The 20,574-nt window shown below is 34.3% G+C and overlaps 2 protein-coding genes and 1 long non-coding RNA gene across 17 annotated transcripts in view; 1 reads left to right on the top strand and 2 right to left on the bottom strand.

The window, feature by feature from the left end:
* The window catches only part of LOC109546751 (voltage-dependent L-type calcium channel subunit beta-2), a 55,102-nt gene extending 45,877 nt beyond the window's left edge, over positions 1-9,225 (top strand). For 6 of the 10 annotated variants that reach the window (XM_019917841.2, XM_019917843.2, XM_048664686.1 and 3 more), the window contains 8 exons: positions 339-458; positions 911-1,121; positions 1,891-2,119; positions 2,173-2,437; positions 2,574-2,741; positions 3,181-3,286; positions 3,800-3,838; positions 5,964-9,225. In XM_019917841.2, the coding sequence (XP_019773400.1) occupies positions 339-458; positions 911-1,121; positions 1,891-2,119; positions 2,173-2,437; positions 2,574-2,741; positions 3,181-3,286; positions 3,800-3,838; positions 5,964-6,208 (1,383 nt within the window). In that variant the 3' untranslated portion in view covers positions 6,209-9,225. Of the gene's footprint in view, positions 1-338; positions 459-910; positions 1,122-1,890; positions 2,120-2,172; positions 2,438-2,573; positions 2,742-3,180; positions 3,287-3,799; positions 3,839-5,179; positions 5,239-5,355 lie in introns of all 10 variants that reach the window. The other 4 variants (XM_019917850.2, XM_019917847.2, XM_019917846.2 and 1 more) reach the window with 4 other exon arrangements.
* LOC125503791 lies at positions 591-4,072 on the bottom strand. The gene is made up of 2 exons (XR_007281073.1): positions 3,743-4,072; positions 591-1,223 (listed from the first exon to the last, which is right to left on the bottom strand). It is a non-coding gene; the product is annotated as an uncharacterized LOC125503791 (long non-coding RNA).
* A 582-nt stretch (positions 9,226-9,807) lies between the features above and the next one.
* LOC109546754 (sodium/hydrogen exchanger 9B2) lies at positions 9,808-19,919 on the bottom strand. Of its 6 annotated transcripts, XM_019917852.2 has the most exons (12): positions 17,160-17,722; positions 16,090-16,340; positions 15,498-15,634; positions 15,353-15,444; positions 13,913-14,096; positions 13,205-13,346; positions 12,251-12,396; positions 11,965-12,196; positions 11,674-11,907; positions 11,334-11,574; positions 10,563-10,964; positions 9,808-10,499 (listed from the first exon to the last, which is right to left on the bottom strand). In XM_019917852.2, exons 3-12 carry the CDS (start codon positions 15,523-15,525, stop codon positions 10,140-10,142), a joined length of 2,061 nt encoding a protein of 686 aa, XP_019773411.2. In that variant the 5' UTR covers positions 15,526-15,634; positions 16,090-16,340; positions 17,160-17,722; the 3' UTR covers positions 9,808-10,139. The 6 variants fall into 6 exon arrangements, with proteins under 6 accessions (XP_019773411.2, XP_019773412.2, XP_019773413.2 ...); XM_019917853.2 differs by lacking the exons at positions 16,090-16,340; positions 17,160-17,722 and adding an exon at positions 19,727-19,919; XM_019917854.2 differs by lacking the exon at positions 16,090-16,340.
* Positions 19,920-20,574: the final 655 nt, after the last annotated feature.

Consider the following 20,574-nt stretch of genomic DNA (forward strand, 5'->3'; position numbering starts at 1 on the left):
TCAGAGAAGCAGAAAATTTAGGAGTTGTGGGTATTTTTCAAGAAGATCCTTTAGCGAAAACATGTTTGTGCATTTATTTGCATCTGGAACTGGAACTACAAGATGCAACAAGAATTGACTTTTAGAGCTGGGTCTTAATTTTCTTCGGTCGGAAATTTTAAATGTGAATTTGCTATATTTATGTTAATAATCAAACTCCGAGATGAAATTGAACTGAACACCAGCAAAAATTAAAAAATTTTGAAATAATGCAAACAACTTCTGAATTAGTCTTTCTAAAGCCTTCAGGCTGTTTCCTCAGTCTTGTCGTTTATTACGGTTTATTTATGTTGTTCCAGACCAGGTCGGTAGCATTTTCTGTTAGGACTAACGTCGCATACGATGGAAGTCTTGACGACGATTCACCAGTTCATGGATACGCCATTTCCTTCGAAGTTAGGGATTTTTTGCACATTAAGGTAGGTTATTTATTGAACATTTTTATTGCAGTTTTATGTTCTGACTATAAGGAGGAACAATAAAAATAAAATAGCACGGGTTTTGACCTTAAAATGAACAGCGAATACATACATTAAAATGGAGCACTTTGCAAAAGAATACCTTTATTTCCCAGAAATTTTGTTATTGAAAATAAAGAGGGTTTACATGTGAATGACTAAATGATCCCAATTGGTCGCATAATAAATATTTGAACAATACTTAAGGCCTATCAAATTCAAACTATAAATTTTATAGATTTTTGGTTCAATTCACAAAACCTTCACTAGAAAGATGCATTACAAATTCAAGGCACGCGCTATTCTTCTCAGTTTTAAATTGTAAACTTCCGCATTGATTAAAAAAAGCCTGCTCGATTTTTCTCGGAAAAAAAATAGAGTTTTCACTAACATCGATTTGATTTTTGTTTTAGGAAAAGTACGATAACAATTGGTGGATCGGGCGTCTGGTGAAAGAAGGCTGTGACATTGGTTTCATTCCATCGCCGGTGAAACTTGAGAATCTCAGGCAACAGCAAGTCCAAACAAGAACCACCAAACTCTACTCGAGCAAAACTAGTTCCAGTTCGAACATTGGCGCAACGGGTAACGATGCTTCGAGAGGTAGCACTCCTCCTACACCCGGTATGTCCCATCCAAATCGATTTTTGCCCTTCGATGGCATCGATCAAACGATTTTTTGTTGATTTTCTTGTGCATCGATGTCGTGGCGTCTCTATCTCGGACCTGCAAGTGCTCAAGTTCTGTAGAATTATCGCAATCAATAATTTTATTCAAAATACATTTTTTTTGATCAACAAGTTTCCACTTTTGATCAGAAACTGCTTGGTCTCAAGTAGGAAAATCCAGTTCTGAAATATGGATAGCAAAAATGACGCAACTTAATAATACTTGGCTAAACTTGTTGATAATTCTGCAAGCCCAGAACTGTAAATACTTCAATGCAATTAATCAATTTTACCAGCATTGTCCGCAAAGGAAATTAAAAGAGTTTGCTGTAAATACACTGGACCCTTATTTCTCACTTCAGGTTTGTACAGCCATATTTTGTTGCAAATGGTTTTTTTGTTCGAAAGCCAATTAAGATTTCCCTTGCTCCAACTACCTCCTTTACACGTAGAACGTAGATGAAAATCCTCTAGCTGTAGCTGTTTTCATAGCACCCTACAGGACGTTTTAGTTAGAACCTTTTCAGTTTCATTTAGCTGACAATATGAACTGACTGTTAGACAGTGATCATTTCACAAAACTTGATGGAAATTGAGATTGTACTCAGAAGAAGATGTTTCTCAAAAAACGCCACATCATCAGCCATCACAGTTTTAGTTGACGTTCATGAAATAGAGCAGTTGAAGCGGAAAAGGGCCCAGGGTTAACGGGTTTGGTGTTTTAGGTGATGAGTCCGACTCAATGGGAAATCCTAGAGGCAAATCGCTCACCACTCCGCCAGCTAAGGAAAAGAAAAAGGCTTTTTTTAAGAAACAAGAAACGACAGCGCCATACGACGTGGTTCCTTCAATGAGACCTGTTGTTCTGGTGGGCCCCTCTTTGAAGGGCTACGAAGTCACTGATATGATGCAGAAAGCTTTATTCGATTTTTTAAAGCACAGATTTGAAGGAAGGTAATAGTCCAAAGTCATGCAAAGGGCAAGATTTAACCCCAATTGATTTCCAGGATAATTATTACCAGGGTAATGGCAGATATCTCTCTAGCTAAGCGATCTCTTCTCAACAACCCGTCGAAGCGGGCGATTATGGAACGATCGGCTAGTCGTTCCACGTGTCTCAATGAGGTCCAAGCGGAAATTGAACGGATATTTGAGCTAGCCACCACCATGCAACTGGTCGTGCTGGATTGTGATACAATAAACCATCCTTCACAACTTGCCAAAACTTCACTAGCTCCCTGTATTGTTTATCTCAAAATTTCTAGTCCCAAGGTGAGCAATTCAAAACCAAGTGGTATGACAATGAATGCCTTTCTTCGACGATTTTTGCAACAAATCTAAGTATTCTTCACATTCAAAAGTCGAGCCACTAACATTTAAGACTATAAAAGGGGCTGCTTGATTTCAGGTTTTACAAAGGTTGATAAAATCAAGAGGAAAAAGTCAAGTCCGGCACCTCAACGTTCAAATGGTGGCAGCCGAGAAACTAGCTCAATGTCCTGCAGAAATGTTCGACGTTATTTTAGATGAAAACCAATTGGAGGATGCATGCGAGCACATAGCAGAGTATTTAGAGGTAATTGGAGCTAAACTCCGCAGTTTTGCGGGATTTTAGGCCGTCGGGGAAAATAATTTCTTCCTGACAATTCTTCCCGAATGAAAGTGTTTTTCCCGGCGGCTGAAAAGCCGGAAAAACTCACTAGATTTACCTATATTTTTTTGTTTTTGAAACTGCATAAAATACTCATGGAGATGCAGATTGACAATAAGAATCATGCAATTGAGTTATTGTTGATAAATCAGCAAAAAGAAAGAGAAATCGTTCTTTCATCTTATAAAACAACACGGAACTTTTGGTTATTTTTATTAATGAACTTTTCAGCTTCAACTCGACAGAAAAATAATAATAAATTATTATTTTATTAAGGATGTTTAATGGATTAGCACAACTCTTTACAATTTGATATTTTACTGAAAAACTAATATTTTTGCTTTCAAACTAATTTTTCTCTTAGGCCTATTGGAGAGCCACGCATCCTGAAATACCGAATGTACAAAGAGCTATTGCTGCATCACCACAAGCCTCACCAAGTGGTGATCAGGGTCGTCCCACTTTACCAGGTAATTTATTCGGCATGAATTTAATAACTTGCACTTGAATTTGGGGTTTCAATAGAGAAAAAAGTTGATTATTATCGGTGGAACACACTTATTAAGTTTAAATAAAGTTGCAGAAATTACTAGAAATTTACTAGGTTCTTGGAGAGACCATTCTGGTAAAGCGAAAACATGCTTTCAAATGAATTTTGAAGAGATGCTAACTTTTAAAGCCACTTCACAAATTGATGAAGGATTTTTCAAATAACTTTAAAGTTTTGTAATGAAATACACTTTATTTTGTTTCATTCATCAAATAAAATAAAATTTATTATTTCAGACAATATTTGTTACGAAAAGTCATCAAACTTTGAAACTGACCATTAAGAGACCATCATTCTAACAAAAATAAATAATTTTATAAAGATATTTTTACGAACTTGATGGTAAATTGAACCCAATTGATCCGTTTCTCCTCACCTCATTAACTAACTAACATGAAACACTGAACTAACATCACTAACCATTTTTTTTCAGTGGACCATGACGTATACGGATTACACCATGATTCTAGAGGTAGTCGGGCAGGTGTTAGATATATAGGATTGCAAAGTTGGGATTCTGTAGACTCTCTAGAATCACTCTCTTTTTTATAGGAACACTGCATGACCATTTCTTTGATATTCATTGCATTTTTTACTCGTGTAATTTTGCTTAGTACGTATTATTCGATGCATTTACTTTGTTCAATATTTAGCTGACTGTCTACTGAAATGCTGGGCAAGTCCAGTTTGGTAGATAGTCAATAAATGTGGCATCGTTCTAGAGAATAATGCAGTAAGTCTGATAGTAAAAAGTACAAAAATGTCACTACGTTTTAGCAGATTATATTGTGTATAAAGTCTTTTTTCGGGATATATTTTTCCACTTTCTCTACCTGAAATTAAATTGTAACTTCAGAGTCTCGATATTTGCCATTTTATTCTTTGAACAGATTGTTAGTATGCCGTGAAATACGAAATAACAACGCTAAAAAGGAGCGAAATAAATGCAACATTTTGGAAACATACTGAATTAGCTTGCGGTGAGCTTAGCTGCTCACAACTCATTCAACTAACCCAAATTCCAATAAAACTCCATAATAAACAGATGTTGAAAGACAGTTGTTGCAGTTTTTGGAGTTGGAGTAAATATTTGAATATTTATATAACTATTATATAGTTAGAAAAATATTTTTCGTATGAAAATTGCCCAAAGATTAAAACAGTTTGCTGCAAGAAAATAAGAATACATTATACATCTAAACGGAAGCTTTAGTAGATATGGGTTTGGCAAATTCATCTTTCGAAAATTTTCCGAATTGCACCTCAAACAAATGAAACCCACAGAAAAAATTTAAAAAATCACATTTAGAAATTTTCGTATCTGGTTTTTTTTAAGAAATAAATAAAAATAACAAAAAACTGACTTACTGCGTTGTCTTTGAAGGCGCTAATTATACAATAAGGTAGTTAATGACATAGCGAACACAATACAAAACCATTGAACTATTGTTGAATGTAAATAACCAATATAATATTATTATTAATAAGCAAAATATTAATATTGATTGAAGTCAAAGTTTTTAAATTTTCTACGAGTGGTTTTTAGAAAAAACGTATCCAAATGTTGTATATTTTGCTGAGTTACAAACCTATCTGAGACTAGAACGAATCGACGTATTTAAATTTGCTAACTAAAAAAATGCTAATATCAATGATATCAAAACTGTTAAATACATATGCATGAAAAGGATCCAACATCTGCATATTACCAATAAACAAATCAAAATCGCATTGGGATTTTTGTTCAATAAACCATAGACCACAAGAGAATTTAACAGAAAAAAAAACATGAAATTTTGCAAATTTTTTCCAGATTTCTCCGGCTCAATGACCCCCATTCCGAACAATATTTAGCTTAAAACACATATTAAGGTTAAGTGGAATGCACGGTTTTAATTTGAATTTTTCTTTCTTTTTTCGTTTCGAACAAATCGCTTCGCTATACGCAACAAATGCTTGTTTGTACTTTAACTGCACTATCGACTGAAGTTGCACCAAGTCCTGGCAAAATTTGGCGGGCCGGCTCTACTGACTTATTTGCTTGAGCTGCTGATGCAGTTTTTTCGTTTTGTAAGTTGTTTTTAGTGCGAATTTGCTCACTAAGCCAGGCGTTTTCGCTTTTTTTAGGCGAAATAACACTAACCACTACAAAGCCCAGAAAATGAGATTTAAAATATACGATGTTTGCGCTAAGTAGGATCTAAAGCTCTAAGTGATATAGAGAAATTCGGAAGATTTCTGCTTCGGGAACTGAATTGGCAAAAAAGCTTCCTCATTTCCAATGCTGAAATATTTACGTCTAATATGTTCTTCGACAGCAAAACTTCAATTTCCAGATATGAATGAATATATTTTTTCTGTGGAACACTCGAACGTATGAAAAACTCATTTTCTGTGCGTTTTCTAACACTCGTTGAACCGGGAAATTCCACATTTTAGCAATCTAGAATGTCTAACAATGCTTGTGATTTTTGTGACATGTTGAGGAGTTTGCTGTAGCATAGTTAAACTAAGTATTAAATTACATAGTAAATAATCCAATATATTAGTGACTAGTTAATGGAGAAAGTGGATAATAAAGCTGTTTTCTCCTTTAGCCCATACGTTTCACACGGCTCATGCAAGAAGTGCACGAGCCCGTTTAGAAAGGGAACGCGAGTATGATGAATATTCCGAAAAAGACCATCTAAATATGCATCCATCGGTTCACCATCTGCCGCCCGATGATTATCGGGAGCGGCCTTTGGACAGGGTTCCATCACGGCACTTGAGAAGTCGAGAAGAAATGGATTTTCCATCATCACATAAAAGCACATCCAGAAAAGCGTTGAACGCTATATAGTGGAGGCTCTCTACGGAGCAACCCATTGAAGAAGAACTTCAGGACGAGATTCCTGCTGGCGCAAGAGAAGTGTACTATAAGCCCCAAATTCCTAAAGCGTATAGAGATGACAGACTGTTAAGCTATGAGGATTCATTTGACCGACCAAGGCGGGAGGAGGATGGCAGGTATTCTGGTAGAAAACTGGAGCCGTTTCCAGAAGAAGGCCCATCCAGGCATGAGAGCACTGGTGCCACCAGACGATACCCGGAAGATCGACAGCCTACATCTGCTTTGGAAAAAAGTAAACACGAGGGCCGGAATTACAGGAAGGAATTGTTGGAGAGGTTTGGCGCTATGGAGTTGGATGATCGTCCCGAATTCACAGGACCTCAAAGGTATTACGAGTAAATTTATCGGTTGGTTAATGTTATGTAAATTTGATTCCTATTGAGCCAATCCTGACTTGAATTAAATAAAATTTCTAATAAGAACCTAGGGAAATGCAATTTTACTCTTTGGCACCATAGACAAATTCACATAACTATACCATTCCGAACTGGGTTTCTTTCCCCCTCAACTGTACGATTTTATTGCCCCAATAATTAATCACGCCTATGAAAACTTTGGACCAAAATCGTTGTGTCAGCAAACTTATTGGCCGAATAAAACAGAACCGAAAGAAATCCGCATAAAATCGTCTTAATACCTCGAGATTCTTCAATGAGATGTTCCGTAACCCAATGTGATTTAACCGTAACTGTAATGTAATAGAACTTTTGACCATTTTGGTGCCATATTTGAGTACAGCTCAATTTTTAAATCATCTATAATGAATTCAAAAGATTATTCAAGCTTTAAAATGTAGCGGTAATTTAGTATTTTTTTAATTTGTTCGTATGAGGAAGGGTAACTGTTGAACATTGTATTTTACACCAGTATTGTCTTAGAGCAAAAGAACTGAGATATTATACTTTAACGGATTGTGTAACTCTATTATGAGAGTAAAATACGTATTTTGGTTATGTTGTGTCGATATAATAATTGCAAAATTTTCCTTTTTTTAATATAAATTGCCTTTTTTAAAATCTGACCTGTCTTAGTGCACCAGTTTGCAATACAACAGTTAATACTCAAGATTTACGTTCTCACACTGGTCGAAATTAGGCAATTATTATAGTTTGACATTCATTTTATATAAATAGTTATCTACAAAACTTACCTTCGTGATATTAAAATAATAAATTATATCGTCAAGCATATTTGACTGATTCTAGTAAAATAATATAGAACAATGTTGAAGTTTGCACTGCTGTTAGAATGTTTAAATAAGTCCATGCATTACAAACTAGAGCTTTGCAAGTCGCCATTTATTTTCAGATTGTATCACTTTTCTCTATTATATGGAAAACGAAAACTCGTAGGTATAAGGTATACAGAATGAGTCCGTTTACACTAGCATGTTTGTCATATAGGTAAACTATGTAGAGATCATTTTTACAGTACTTTTCCCATATCTCTTACAATTTTGATGATAAATCTAAAAGTTATAATGACGGAGGTCGCAACTTTCCATTTCAGTTGGACTAATTTCACGCACTCCTAGGACCGGTTTCGAGATTATTAGCCGTCATCATCATTGTTCATCAGTTCTCAGTTCAGATTCCTTCTTCAATTGGCAAACTTTCATCTGTTGCATTTTTTGTAACTACAACTGCTTTAGAGTAATTTGTAAAGTCTCCGAATTAACATTTCGAAACAGTTTTATTTCTAAGTGAATTTTCAGTTTAGATTTCACTTTCGCAAAATGTTGATAAACTGCTTTTTTAAATAGTTGGGTTTTTTCAGATACTTGATCAAATTACTCGACAACGGTTACAGATACGAGCAAATGTAAACGACGAAAAAGTTTCCAAATTGAACACCGAGTCTACATTGTTGTAAAATCCTGGTCAATTTAAAAAAGGGTTGATCTCTGAAAAACATCACTGTTCATTATTTTGACTGAAAGCTTGGAAAATCTAAGGCAAAATTTTAAATAAATCATAGCAAAATCGAGAAGAACTGTGAGACAAATCCATCAAAATTTCAAACTCTAAAGTCACGATGTGTCCCAAAAAAATCCTTAGTGACAAAGATAACTAAAAAAGTGCTCTGGTACAATCTGACTCATTCCTGTATCATTCGGACATTTTCGGTAAATTCTACCACGTTATTTCGATAGGTTTTCGAATTATCTGCAGTTCGTTTAGTTGAAACAAATTGAGGACAATCAAAATGTAACCAAAAATAGACTAGAATTTCCTAGCTTGGCATTGGTTACCTGACTAACATTGATTTGGTAGAAAATCCGCAATTTTCTCATCAAATTTCTCTAGAGATAAAATCTGAAAATAACTAAATGAATGTTTATGAACTTAATATTGAGAACTGCGAAGCCTACGGCTTAGTCCTTAATGAAGTCCACTTAAGTCTTCAAGCCCGCGTTTATAAGTAAAATGCATGTTTTTACGAATGGAGAAAATTCACCGACCAATTGTATTACATTGAACGAAGTTTTGTATAGAAGTAGTCGCTGTAACATAAATTTGTACCATCACCTGTCGGTGTCAGGGCTGCAAAACATTGAAACTTCGTCTCCCCGTGTATAAACCAAAGCCTTGATACTGACTTTAGAAGGTTTTTACCCCATTTTCGTTCATAGATCTTAAAGTACCTTAACATTCACAACCTGTTAATATTAAACGAGTCTATTAAATACTGAAAATTTAAGATGATATTGAAAGCTAAACTTTGAACATTGTACATATGGAATATTATTTGTTAAACAATTGTGTGTAAAAAAATTTTTGTTACTCTCGTGAATGTTTTAAGTGTTTATATGTTAATCGATTCGTTTAGAGTACGTGTTTTTAGTTGTTACTTTTTCTAAGCGCCTTGCCCTCTTACTATATTGTATAATAAAAAATTACTTAATTATAAAAAAGAACACAGTAAGTGTTCGTTTTTTTCTAAATAAAAAAAACTGAGAAAGACCATTTATGTGTTTATTTTCAATGAATTTCCTTCAAAAAGTTCGTGGGTTTCACAACGGATTGAAGGTGTGTAAGTGTTTTTCAACACTTTCAATTTTAAATTCATGTTGCCAACTTTTTATTAATATTTACCTAAAGTTTCAACATCAATGTTACATTTTGTCATACTTTTCCTTGAAACCGGACAAGGTTTGAAGAAGTTAAAATGCAATATTTGATAATATGATCGAAAGAACAACTGAAAATTGCGTTAACTAATGAGCAGCCAACAATGAATTTGAAGATTTTTTAAGCCTCTCCAAGTAAAGATAAAAACCTTTATAATAAGAGCTTATTGATGTAGCAGTAGTGTTTTTTTATTTCTTCTTCATAATTTCTTTAGTTGTCAGAATTAGTTCTGACAACAAAGTAAAGAAAAAACTGGTTGTTATTATGTTTTTAACCCAGTTATCTAACTGGGTGTAAAGTTATCTAACCTGAATCTTCAGGAGGTGATTGGAAACCTGAATAGAACAAGGAAAAGGCACTGAACAAAGCAGAAAATAGCAGGAGTATAAAAGAGTTACAAATGTTGGACACCAAACATTATAAATATATTTTTTATGTTTATTAAAATGCAACAATTCAAAATTTTAAAATATGCTTACATCGAGTTTGCATTATCACATTTTCGTCGCAGCCAACTATTTCTAACGATTCAAAAAACCGGGAACAATTCGTTTTGCTTACGGAGGTACTATCAACTGTTAGTACGGTAAAAGTAAAAATAGATGCTATTGCTAGTTCAATATGAACAAATATGTTTTTTTTAATCTAAAACATAATTTCCAGTTTAGGGGCACATCGCCTTAAGAAAATCTGGTATTCTTTATTAAATTTAGATTAAAATCAAGGCCTCAAGACTCAAACTCTTCAAACTATGCATCTACTTTTGGCAGATCCTCAACCTTGCGATTCTCAATCTTATGGGGACTGTTTGTAGCGCTACCGACTGGAGTACCAGTAGCCATGCTTTCAACATCGTCCCGTTCCTCTTCTTCATCGATAATGCTGATGTCTCTAATCGATGGTCGATGGGACTTGCGCCACCCTTCTGGAATCGCAGGTATTTTGGTTTTCGTCAGCAATCTTGGTCCGGAAATCGTGATCAGAATGGCACCAGTTGGAGCTGTTACCATTATCGATAAAATGCAAACCATCAGGATTTTATTTGCGTAATCGTATTCTTCCGAAGTGGTATCATCCAGCATGCCCAAAACCATCGGCCCCAAAGCAGCCTAAAACCGTTCAAACCCCCCAAAATAACAACAACCCTCCTGAAGAGTTTCGTCACTTCCTACCTGTACTGTGGCTTTAGCCATCAAGGCAAAGGCAATGAAGATCTTCTCCTTCAAATTATAATGGCAACCAATAGCGACAAAAACCGTCACTACCATCCGGAGCAAAACGGCGGCAACCAGAATTCCAATCCCGATAGCCACAATGGTTCCATCCAGAGCGGAGAACTTGATTTGAGCACCAGTAATGCCGAATAAAATCGGCTCAAAAATCATCCAGAATATTTCGAAGGCAGTGGCTGCTGGATTGTCTTCGATTTCCCAGCCTTGTTTTGTCCAGCAAACCAGGCATGTGAAGGCTGCAGCTACACAAGCGAGAGGTCCGGCTCCTCCATAGCCGATCAGTTCGCTTCCGAGGACGGTGACGGTGCCCCCTACTAGCAGTAGGAGAATTCGAAGAGGAACCTGTAGAAAAATGGAATAGAGGAACAGTTTCTGTTCGAGTTCTTGAAGAGTTTTTTAGTCCTTTGTTGCTTTTCTATTTCTAGAAAATTTGTTGAATTTCGATTCATGGAGATTGGGAAATCCGGAAACTGGATTTGGCGCATTATCCAAAACTTTAAGACAGAAAGGAAATTGCACCTATCAAACTAACTTGTCTTTGGGAAGATTCGCTGACTGAAATCCTTTACAGTTTTTGTGGACATATGCAAAAGAACTTGTACATGAAACACCAGAACAAACATAGGGAGAACTTCTTTTGTGCCAGAGTAAGAGCATGACTTTTTCACGTAAAATCCCTGGAAAATACTTAACAATCGTCTCCATTCTTACCATAAATGGATCATGTTTTTCAGGCGTGTAATTGCAAATAATTCCCCATAAAACGCCGAAAGCAAGTCCTCCAAAAATTGACACTGGTCCTTGTAGAATGAGTTGGGCGATGCCACTGTTGGAAAACATGATGCTTTTAACAATCCCGAAAATTGCCACTGAAGTTGCATCATCGATTCCTGATACTGCGATAATCAGAGTAGGAATTCCTTTTGCTACTCCGTAGCCCTTGGACCGTAATCTGAAACCAAAACGAAAACATTTGCACTAATATTGAGGAATCATTGCTAAACAAATTTAAATTATACTTAAATTTGTAAAACTTAAATAGTGTCCCTACCTGAATAAGCAAGGCACAACGACAGCAGGTGAAACAGCAGCTACAATACTTCCAAGAAGAATAGAATAATCCCAAGGCATTTCCAGGAAGTATTTTGATAAAACTGCAGTTACCGCAGCTTCAGTGAGCCAAGGAATCAATCCAATTTTGATCACCGTGTATTTGAGTCGCTTCAAAGCGTGTGGATCCAAATCTAAGCCAGCTCGTATTAGAATAATCACCAACGCTATATGCCTAAAACAATAGCAACGTTTGCAACAATCCTCACTTTGATACTCTGAATTGACCAACCTTAGTTCCTTATTAATTTCCGAAAAATTCTCGTTGATATTTACACAGCCGACATTCTGGAGCAAAACGCCCGTAAAAAGCATACCAATCAGTGCCGGAAGCGTTGTGAGACTCATTAGCCATCCTCCAAAATGTGCGCAGATACTGAGCAAGATTAATTGGTAAACGATACCATTTGGAGGTGCTGCCGTTTCTCCTACTATGGCGTAAAGTATACACCACGAAAATACACCTTAAAGCACAATGTTTGATTAGAGGAAAAAATCTATTCAAGTTGGGCATTTACCTAAAAGAACTAAAGCTACGATTCTGGAAAACTGACGATAGGTAGGGCAGAATGGGTATGGGCACAGTTTAGGCCATGCTGTTGGCTGCCATGACGGGTGCGATTCTTGCGAGCGGCATTTGATGCAAAAAATATACCACCAAGACCTGAAAATTGATTTATTAACTCACAAATGTTGGGTAAACAATAAGGAAATACATGGGGAATTGCAAATTAAATGGGACACACATGTTTTCTGCCCTGAACAAACCCTCAGCGGAGAAAGATTTTTGTTTTATTCCTGCAATTATTTCTGCCTGTTAAGATGTAGATCCTAAGTGTTTTTCATTCACTTTTACATAATGCAAATTGCATTTTGCGGTCTCAACAAATTCTAACAAATGCAAGAATTTTCCATCGTCATAAAACCACGCTTTATCGGCAAATTAACATATTAATTACACGGTGCAATGCCTTACTTTTTCGCATTGCAAACAATCTCAAATCTCGCACGGTCATTTGCTTTATTGAATTAAGACCATCCAACCTTAGACAATTAGTTTTTGTTATTTAATCCCAAGAAAAATAAACATTGTCATTAATAAGGCAATAGGTGGAAACAATTACGAGACGTGTCCAGAATAGCTTTGGATTTCGTATGGATCGTTAATGGTAATAAAGGTTTTGTTTCCACCATTTGCAAAATATTTTTATTGGGAATTCGTTGACTAGTCAAAAGCATGCCAACATAAAGAACATAAACAGGTTGGTTAGTTTTTCAAAATCACAAAGACTTTGAATTAAAATCAATTGATTTGGAAATTTAAGCTCAGTGTTTTGTCGTTGTTAATTAGCCCTTATGGGGCAAATTAACGTCGTTAGTAAAATCTAAAAAAAAATTGTCTGACAAACCACGTAGGGCACATTGGCATGAAAAACACAATTTAGGCAATTGGTAAATTTTTACTTGCTTACCTGTCATCATCTGTTTCATGTGGAAACTTGCCAGATTGCGAATAAACGGAGGACTTTGAGTAAACTGAATTTTTCGAATTAATTGATTCAGTGGTGGAATATTTCTTATGCCGCTCGGTATCCATTTGACGATTGGCACTATCTGAAAAGACCAGATGCTTCGGTTCTAAACAGACACAACTTCCACACCCTTCACCAGAACCCTTCAGCATGTTACTCGAGGCTGAATACATAGCGACATTTCCACAGTCGAACTAAGCAAATAATATTTGCAAAATCATTAATAAACCGTTGTGGTTAAAAAGGTTTCCTCTTTTTGTTGCCATGAATTTATTTCTTATGGTTCGAACCCAATGTACCATGCTGTTGATGTGTTTCTTTTGCATTCACACTTTAGGCACGCTTAGTGACCGATCAGGCAAATATTCTGGGACTAACTGATGACATGTTCAGATTAATTGTTTTGCTTGATTAGAATACGTGCATTTTGCTAAACAAACGTTTGTTTTGATTTAAGAACGGAAGCGAATTGGTGAAACCCATCAAGGAAGTGATTTGAGAATAGAAGTTAAAGTTATATACAATGGATAAAATAAGAGGAAGAAAGAGGCAAGAATTTTGGCTGCAATTGGTTGATTTGGTCCAATTTTTAACAAAAAAAATTAAAGTTTGTCCGTTTTTATAAGTTTAGTTTTGCATAATACGTACCACATCGTAAGGTGGCATCCTTTTCAAAAGCATTATTCACATGAAGATGCAAAATGCTTTTTTTTCGAACTGGGCCAATCTCAGCATGTTCCGACTGAGTGCTGACTTTTCGGCTCCGAGTCGGCGATTCAAAGGCATGATTTTCATATCCCCGATCATGTATGTAATGATCTAGAATGCTCACCTGCAAAAAACAGTTAATTGAAATTTACATTGGGAAAACAGTTCATTATGGAAGAGATACTATTTTTTGTACTTTCAAGAGACACATTTGGACTTTCAAGGAATCGTTTTGTGGACAGCAGATTTACAAGTTGATTGTCATTTTTTCCTTGAACATATTTTCCCCGCTAAGAACCGCAAAAAAACGCACTTTCAATTTGGAATAAAAACAAAATGTTTGTGTTCTTGATTCCAGTCATTTGAAATTGATTTTTAAGCTTTTGAATATTGAGCAAACAAGATTTTGCTATTGCACATCTAACTTTTTAAATAATAGACTTTAGAACTTCATTTACTAAAAAAATTCGCTTTTTTCCGCATTTATTTATTGTTTCTGTTATATATATTTGGATAGAAAACAGTTTTTGAATATCCCGAAATAACCATAAAACGAATAAAAAATGACTTTTAATTCAAATGAACTTCATTAGGTAGACATTAATAAATATTCTGCGCGTTTTAGACGTTTACAAATAGGAAAATCACAAGGGAACTGAAATTACTGTTATTATTTATACATGAAAATTTTATAACGCAAATTTTACAAAAAGCACATTAATGTAGCGGGTATGAAATAAAGTACCAACGACAATTTTGTGAAGTTTGTAAATTTGTTATTACTGCAAACATTGTAACTGCAGGATAATTAGCATTGAAAATGTCGAAGCGCAATTAATAAATATAAAAAACTCTTTAAGAAAATCAGGTTTTTGTGCTTATTCAATTAGATGGGAAGTGTTTAATTAATTTCTAAAACAGAAGCTTTAGACCTCCGAATGCGACTAGGAGTAAGTAGTAAGATAAGTAAAGGAAGGTTTTGTCAATGTTGCTAGACGCAAAACCGCTATAAATTGTACAGAAGAACAAAGTAAACTTATTGCAAATGTTATAAATCTTCAGTGTTTTTGTTGAATTTAGGTGATGCATCTAGTATTTTTTCCAACAATATTCAACGTAAATAAAAAGTAAGTTCAATCAGTTAAACAATCAAAGTAAACATGCACCAATCTACCTTCCAATCTAAGTACAGTGATTAGAAATCTGTGAACGATTTTAATCATGAGTATTTAAGGAGTTAAGTTTGGTTGATGAATGTGAATAGACCCGCACTTGACGAAACAATAGTCTGATTAGGGTGGATTTTTTGATTAATTTAGCAAATGTTACGAAAATAATGGAAACCTGAATTTTCAGTTTTCCAGTTTGGGATTATTTTACCTTTCTATTATTGTTGTGGTTTGGTTCTAAATTCGATGTTGGTGATGGATTGGAAGACACGTTGTTCGGATCTTGATCCCCCGACATTTTATCTGCAATTTTATGTCGATGTTAATATTGATAGGCTAAATATCTACATACCTACATATTGAAAATGACGAATTAGTCTGCATTACTTAAGTTTGACTGATTCACGTATCTGAAGAGCTCTTTAGAAATTAGGAAATTTCCTTTAAATCAATACGCATTTGTCCTTTAACGTCATCAAAGTAGTTACTTACCCTATAAGTAGGCGAGAACAAATCAATTAAATTAAATTTAAAATTTAAGGACTCAATTTGGCCAAAAAATTGTGATTCAAAAAATTAATTTTCTATAAGAATTCAATTTCAATTCGCTTTGAACTATAGGCGACGTTCTATTTTTAATTAATTAATTTGAGCATTTGTGTTTTTTTAAGATGTGGAATATTTCTGCCATTCGTCCAGGTTTAGTGCGTTAGTTGAAGATATTTTCTAATAGGTGTTGAAAAAAAGCCTACCTGATTAGATTACCGCCATTTACAAGGCAAAATATTTTAGATTTTTCTAGCAAAAAAAAATGTTATTGTATTGATGCATCAAAAACATACGCAAATTTTTCGACGCCTCAGTAGTCAGCAAAAGTATTTAGTTGGATTTAAATTAAATTAAGAAAAGTCCTTAAAGCACAAGCCATAAATAACCCATCAAACGTACCTTCTCATCCAACCAACTATGGTATAGTAAATCTATTCTTTTTGACTTAGACCTTGAAAATTCACATTCTCCAGTTCAAGCAAACTATTGAACGTTGAACTTTCTCACGATTATTAACAATTTAACTCCACTCCAACATTTCTAAGTACCCTTTTTATTCAGGCCGATTTCAGTTTAAAAAAGCTGAAAACTTGGAAACGTCTTAAACGGAGCTTCAACGAGAGACAACTGGAAATTGGCTTGTTGACATGCTAGAATTTCGATTCGTTAAATTATTATGCTATATTTCCGACTTTTTTTCACTGAAATGCTACGTCAGAATGTCGCGCAAGGGTTAGAAAATAGGTATTTTACCTCAGAGAATGGTACTTCTATAGAAGGTAAATTGTTAGAAATAAAAGTTTCAATTGAATGCTTATTTGGACATTTCCATTTTTTGATTTTGGTTTTTGACATGTTAGTTACGGGCCTAAACCTTCCTCAATATCTATTTAAAAAATTTGATTTCGGTTTTTAGCACATCAAAAATTCAATTTAGAAGCGATGCATAGATTTGGTATTTTACATCATATAAAGAAAAACGTTTGCGCGACCAAAACGTCAAGACATTGCAAAGCCCACAGATCACGATCTTCATATCAAATAATATAAAATCAACTAACATTTGCAGCATTAACTGTTGCAATTATTATCTTGATCGATTGCAGTTCTGTGAAAACATAAAAAACATTTCTGAAGCTCTTCAAATTATTTTTGTATATATTTGAAGCACACGCTTTATTTGTATGAGCCTATCAATAATCAGTGATAGTTCAATTGATTTTATTACAAAATATACAAATTTATTACCAAATTTCTCGAATTTGTACTTTAATTGTGAATTTGATGAATTAATAATCAGTCAATAAAATTTTCATCATTTGCATAAAATGTTTTTGTAATAAAAACAATTGCAGTTTTCAAGACTAAGAATTCTTAATAAACAATTAGTCTGATGTTTTTTTGGAAAAAAATATAGTCTTTGAAAAAATGGTATCGGTAATTTCATGTATTGAAAGGGAAATACTTACAAAAATATATATTTTTGAACTTTCCTCTGAAGTTGTTACAATGTATCACAGGCTCCGTAAACGCGCGACTATTTGAATTACTATATGAAACTATATCATCGACTTAGTAAAGGTGCTTTATTTAGCCAGAGAAAATATAATCGATTATCAATTAATGTGTTATTTGTTTCAATTTGCTGCTAAGTACCATCAGAAGCATTCGGCAGATTATAGGCAAAGTGCGAATTTTAAATGAATGTTTACCGGTATCTGTTACTGCGTATATCATTGATATATGTACCCCCATTCGAAACGTTTTCAGTTACGTCAGTTGACGATTATTCTAATCGAACAGTTTGCCCGATATGCATATAGAATGGACCTGGAAAGAAGTGTTTTTTCCAGCACTCAATCTGAATATTGAAAGTGGCCTTTAAATAATTAAAATTGCCTGGAACAATGAAGTAAATGGGATTAGTAACAATGCTAGGGGGTTTGCTTAAATGCAGGCTAAATGTTTGGTTCATATGGCTACAAGCAAAATGTTTAGGAAATCAATAACTTTGAATGATTGGAAAATACTGAGAAAGCAAATGTTAAGCGACAGCCCACCGAAAGTTAAGTTATACGATTTTTAACTGATTTTGCGAAAAATCTCTGTACAGGAAATGACTTATTCACTGCCCTTCCCTGATATGCGATCTCTGAAGCCAATTTAAAACAAGCCGGAAATGTTTTGAAACTTTTATCGGCTTGGAAACTCGGAATGCAGGAACTTAACGTCAATTACTTAACAAACGGTTTGCGATTCTAAAAGGGTAAATTAATTAAAACATTTGTTTAGAATTTTGCTTTTTACTATCTACTTTTTTATTTGAGAGAGCAAACGAAAAAATTTACAAATGAACAATTGCGTCTAAAATTCTGGTTAACTTAACAAACGCGTTCCAAGTTTCCAACAGCCCGTAAAAAAACGTTTTTTTTTTCATTCTCATTTTACAAAGCTTTCAATGTGAACTTACGACTTGTGAATTAAACTATTCATAAAAACCTGCACGAATAAATCACAAGGGTTTAGATCCGGCGAGCGTGGTGGCCAATCCGTAGATAATGACAAGAAATAAGGCCGATCCACCTATTCAGAAGAAAATTGTTCGAAAGCTCCAGCACGACCTTCGAATATAGTCAGTTCTAGACAATCCTGGAGAAGCCACATGATGTTCCGAAAAAAAATTATAAAGGGCGAATAAAAAAAAATCCGATTGTTTTTAATTCCCACGTTAATGGACAATCGCTGTTAAAAAACGCTTCTTCAAATTTTATGGAGATTATCAACCCACCCAACATTTGAGTGTTTCTTTGAAAAATGTTTATCATTTTCTTTTTGTAGCAAAATTTTCAGAAAAGTGAGTTCTGCGGTGGAAGTTTCCAGTCTGTAGAGCTTGGGACATTGATGATGAAAAGTATTCATTTTTTGTAGTTTACCTCTGCTCATTTGCAGTCAATTTGCATCTTCCTGAACAAGATTAAAAATTACTTGCTTGCACGAGTTCTCGAGAAGAAACTGTTGTGCTTAAATCATAAAATCTGCTTGCTGCTGCACGTTGACAAAACTCAAGACGATATGTCATTTTAAAATTTAAGCAATTTTCTGCAATTAACTTAGAAAAATGGAAAAGATAAACGTTACACATTCGCAAAAAATGTGACTAAAACCACACAGATAAAAACGTGCAAAAGAAAATAAAGTGCACCAAACAAAAGTCGGAATTATCAAATGCCATGAAGAAAATTCCACTATGAGCATATTTTCTTTGATTCCTGGTCTCCTTTAGTCAATTTTTTCATTCATACTTAAAGATAAAATGGATCATTGGTTGGCATTAAAATTTATGAAGACGGTTAAATGCCTCTTCTTATGTAACTTTGTAATCTCTTCATGAATTTTTAAAATTAATTTGCCTTTAAGGAATTTAAATTGACCTGAAATGCTATTTTTTAATCTTCAAATATGGTTGTAAATCAATAAACATAATGCTTCTATTGAAATTTTAAAAGAGTTATCGTGAAATATTTGAAGCTTTATAAGATTTCATTAATCCCACGTATATACTGGAAATTGCACAAGAAACCTCGTATTTCCACCTACGTAGAACGAAAAGGAATAAAATTTATATTACATTAGAGACCGCGTTTTATAACCATCTTTGCACGTATTCATTAGTTTAGTATTTACTTGAATTGAATGATGAATGATTTTGTGCACAAGTTAAAACATTAAATAATAAGCTTTGCTAAAAAACAAAAAAAAAATGCGTCGTTAATTTCAGTTTGGTTTAAGCTGTTTCGCAGATTGTATGAAAATAATTTTAAAATTGAACATGCCTTTAAAAACAAGTGTTCTTTTGAGACAGTTTTGCGCAATTAAACAAAAAAATCGATTTTGCCATTAGTATTCAATCGCATGAACAATAAGCGATTAAAATTACATTATCAAAAATCACTCACAAATCGCACTAAATCCTTTCCACTAATGTTTTAAATGTTATTTCCAATTTTATATCACATTAACTGCTTATCCGGCTTACCTAAATGCTGAACATATTTTCGGCAGTGGTTTGCCAATTAAACATTATTTAATATTATCCCATGGATTATCGCGAATTAATCGAAATCGTTAACAAATAAAATAATAATTAATCTGACACGAATGAGTGTAACGTAATTTCGTTAGTAATCCCGGTGTTTTATTGTCTCATTTCAAACACATCGGTGTATTGTGGTCATATTTATAGTGTTTCCACCCGCTTGAGTAGTTTTACTATCGACGTGATAAGAAAGGCCACTCCAAAGATATTTACTATTTATTCTAATCAGTAATCAATCAAAATAAGTCTTTCGATCTCATGACTTCACGCTCATTTAAAACCTGCCCTGGTATCGTGTGAATTAGCTTTGCAAATAATTTCCAAATTTTTTAATACGAAATACAATAAAATATTAGCACTACCGAAAAGGAGCTAATTCTGCTAATACAACTCACGCGGTAAGAAATAAAAAAATGTATTACAACTGGAAACAACATTAATGACATATTTGCACTTCTCTTTAGTAGATTCGCTGATGAACCAAGAAATGTATGATTTTATTCAATTGATGGATTTCTAATAAATATTGTGGTTTTTGGATTCCAAGGATTATAGAAAATAGCGGATTCAGCAACAAATTACTAAATTATACTCGGTTTTTATATGTATCAGAACATTTGTTCAGATGCATCTTTTATGCAGATTGTACAAAACATGCATCCGTGCGAATTTGCTCATTAACATTTCCATAATAAACTCAACCAACAGAATGTCATTGATACCACGTATAAGTTGACACCATTTATTAGCAAGAAAAAATGGGTTAAAAGCGAGCATAATATATTCAT

The sequence above is a fragment of the Dendroctonus ponderosae genome, unplaced genomic scaffold (genome assembly GCF_020466585.1).
Source record: "Dendroctonus ponderosae isolate FM_Combo_2020 unplaced genomic scaffold, Dpon_F_20191213v2 Dpon_F_20191213_3, whole genome shotgun sequence".
NCBI classification, from domain to species: domain Eukaryota; kingdom Metazoa; phylum Arthropoda; class Insecta; order Coleoptera; family Curculionidae; genus Dendroctonus; species Dendroctonus ponderosae.

Excerpts from the sequence above, each read along its gene's own strand:
- LOC109546754 (XM_019917853.2), bottom strand. The coding sequence starts at position 15,525 with ATGCAGACTAATTCGTCATTTTCAATAT. Across the intron at positions 12,397-13,204 it reads CATGAAACAGATGATGACAG|GTCTTGGTGGTATATTTTTT; the intron begins GTAAGCAAGTAA and ends ATCAATTTTCAG. Across the intron at positions 11,908-11,964 it reads GAAATTAATAAGGAACTAAG|GCATATAGCGTTGGTGATTA; the intron begins GTTGGTCAATTC and ends CTATTGTTTTAG.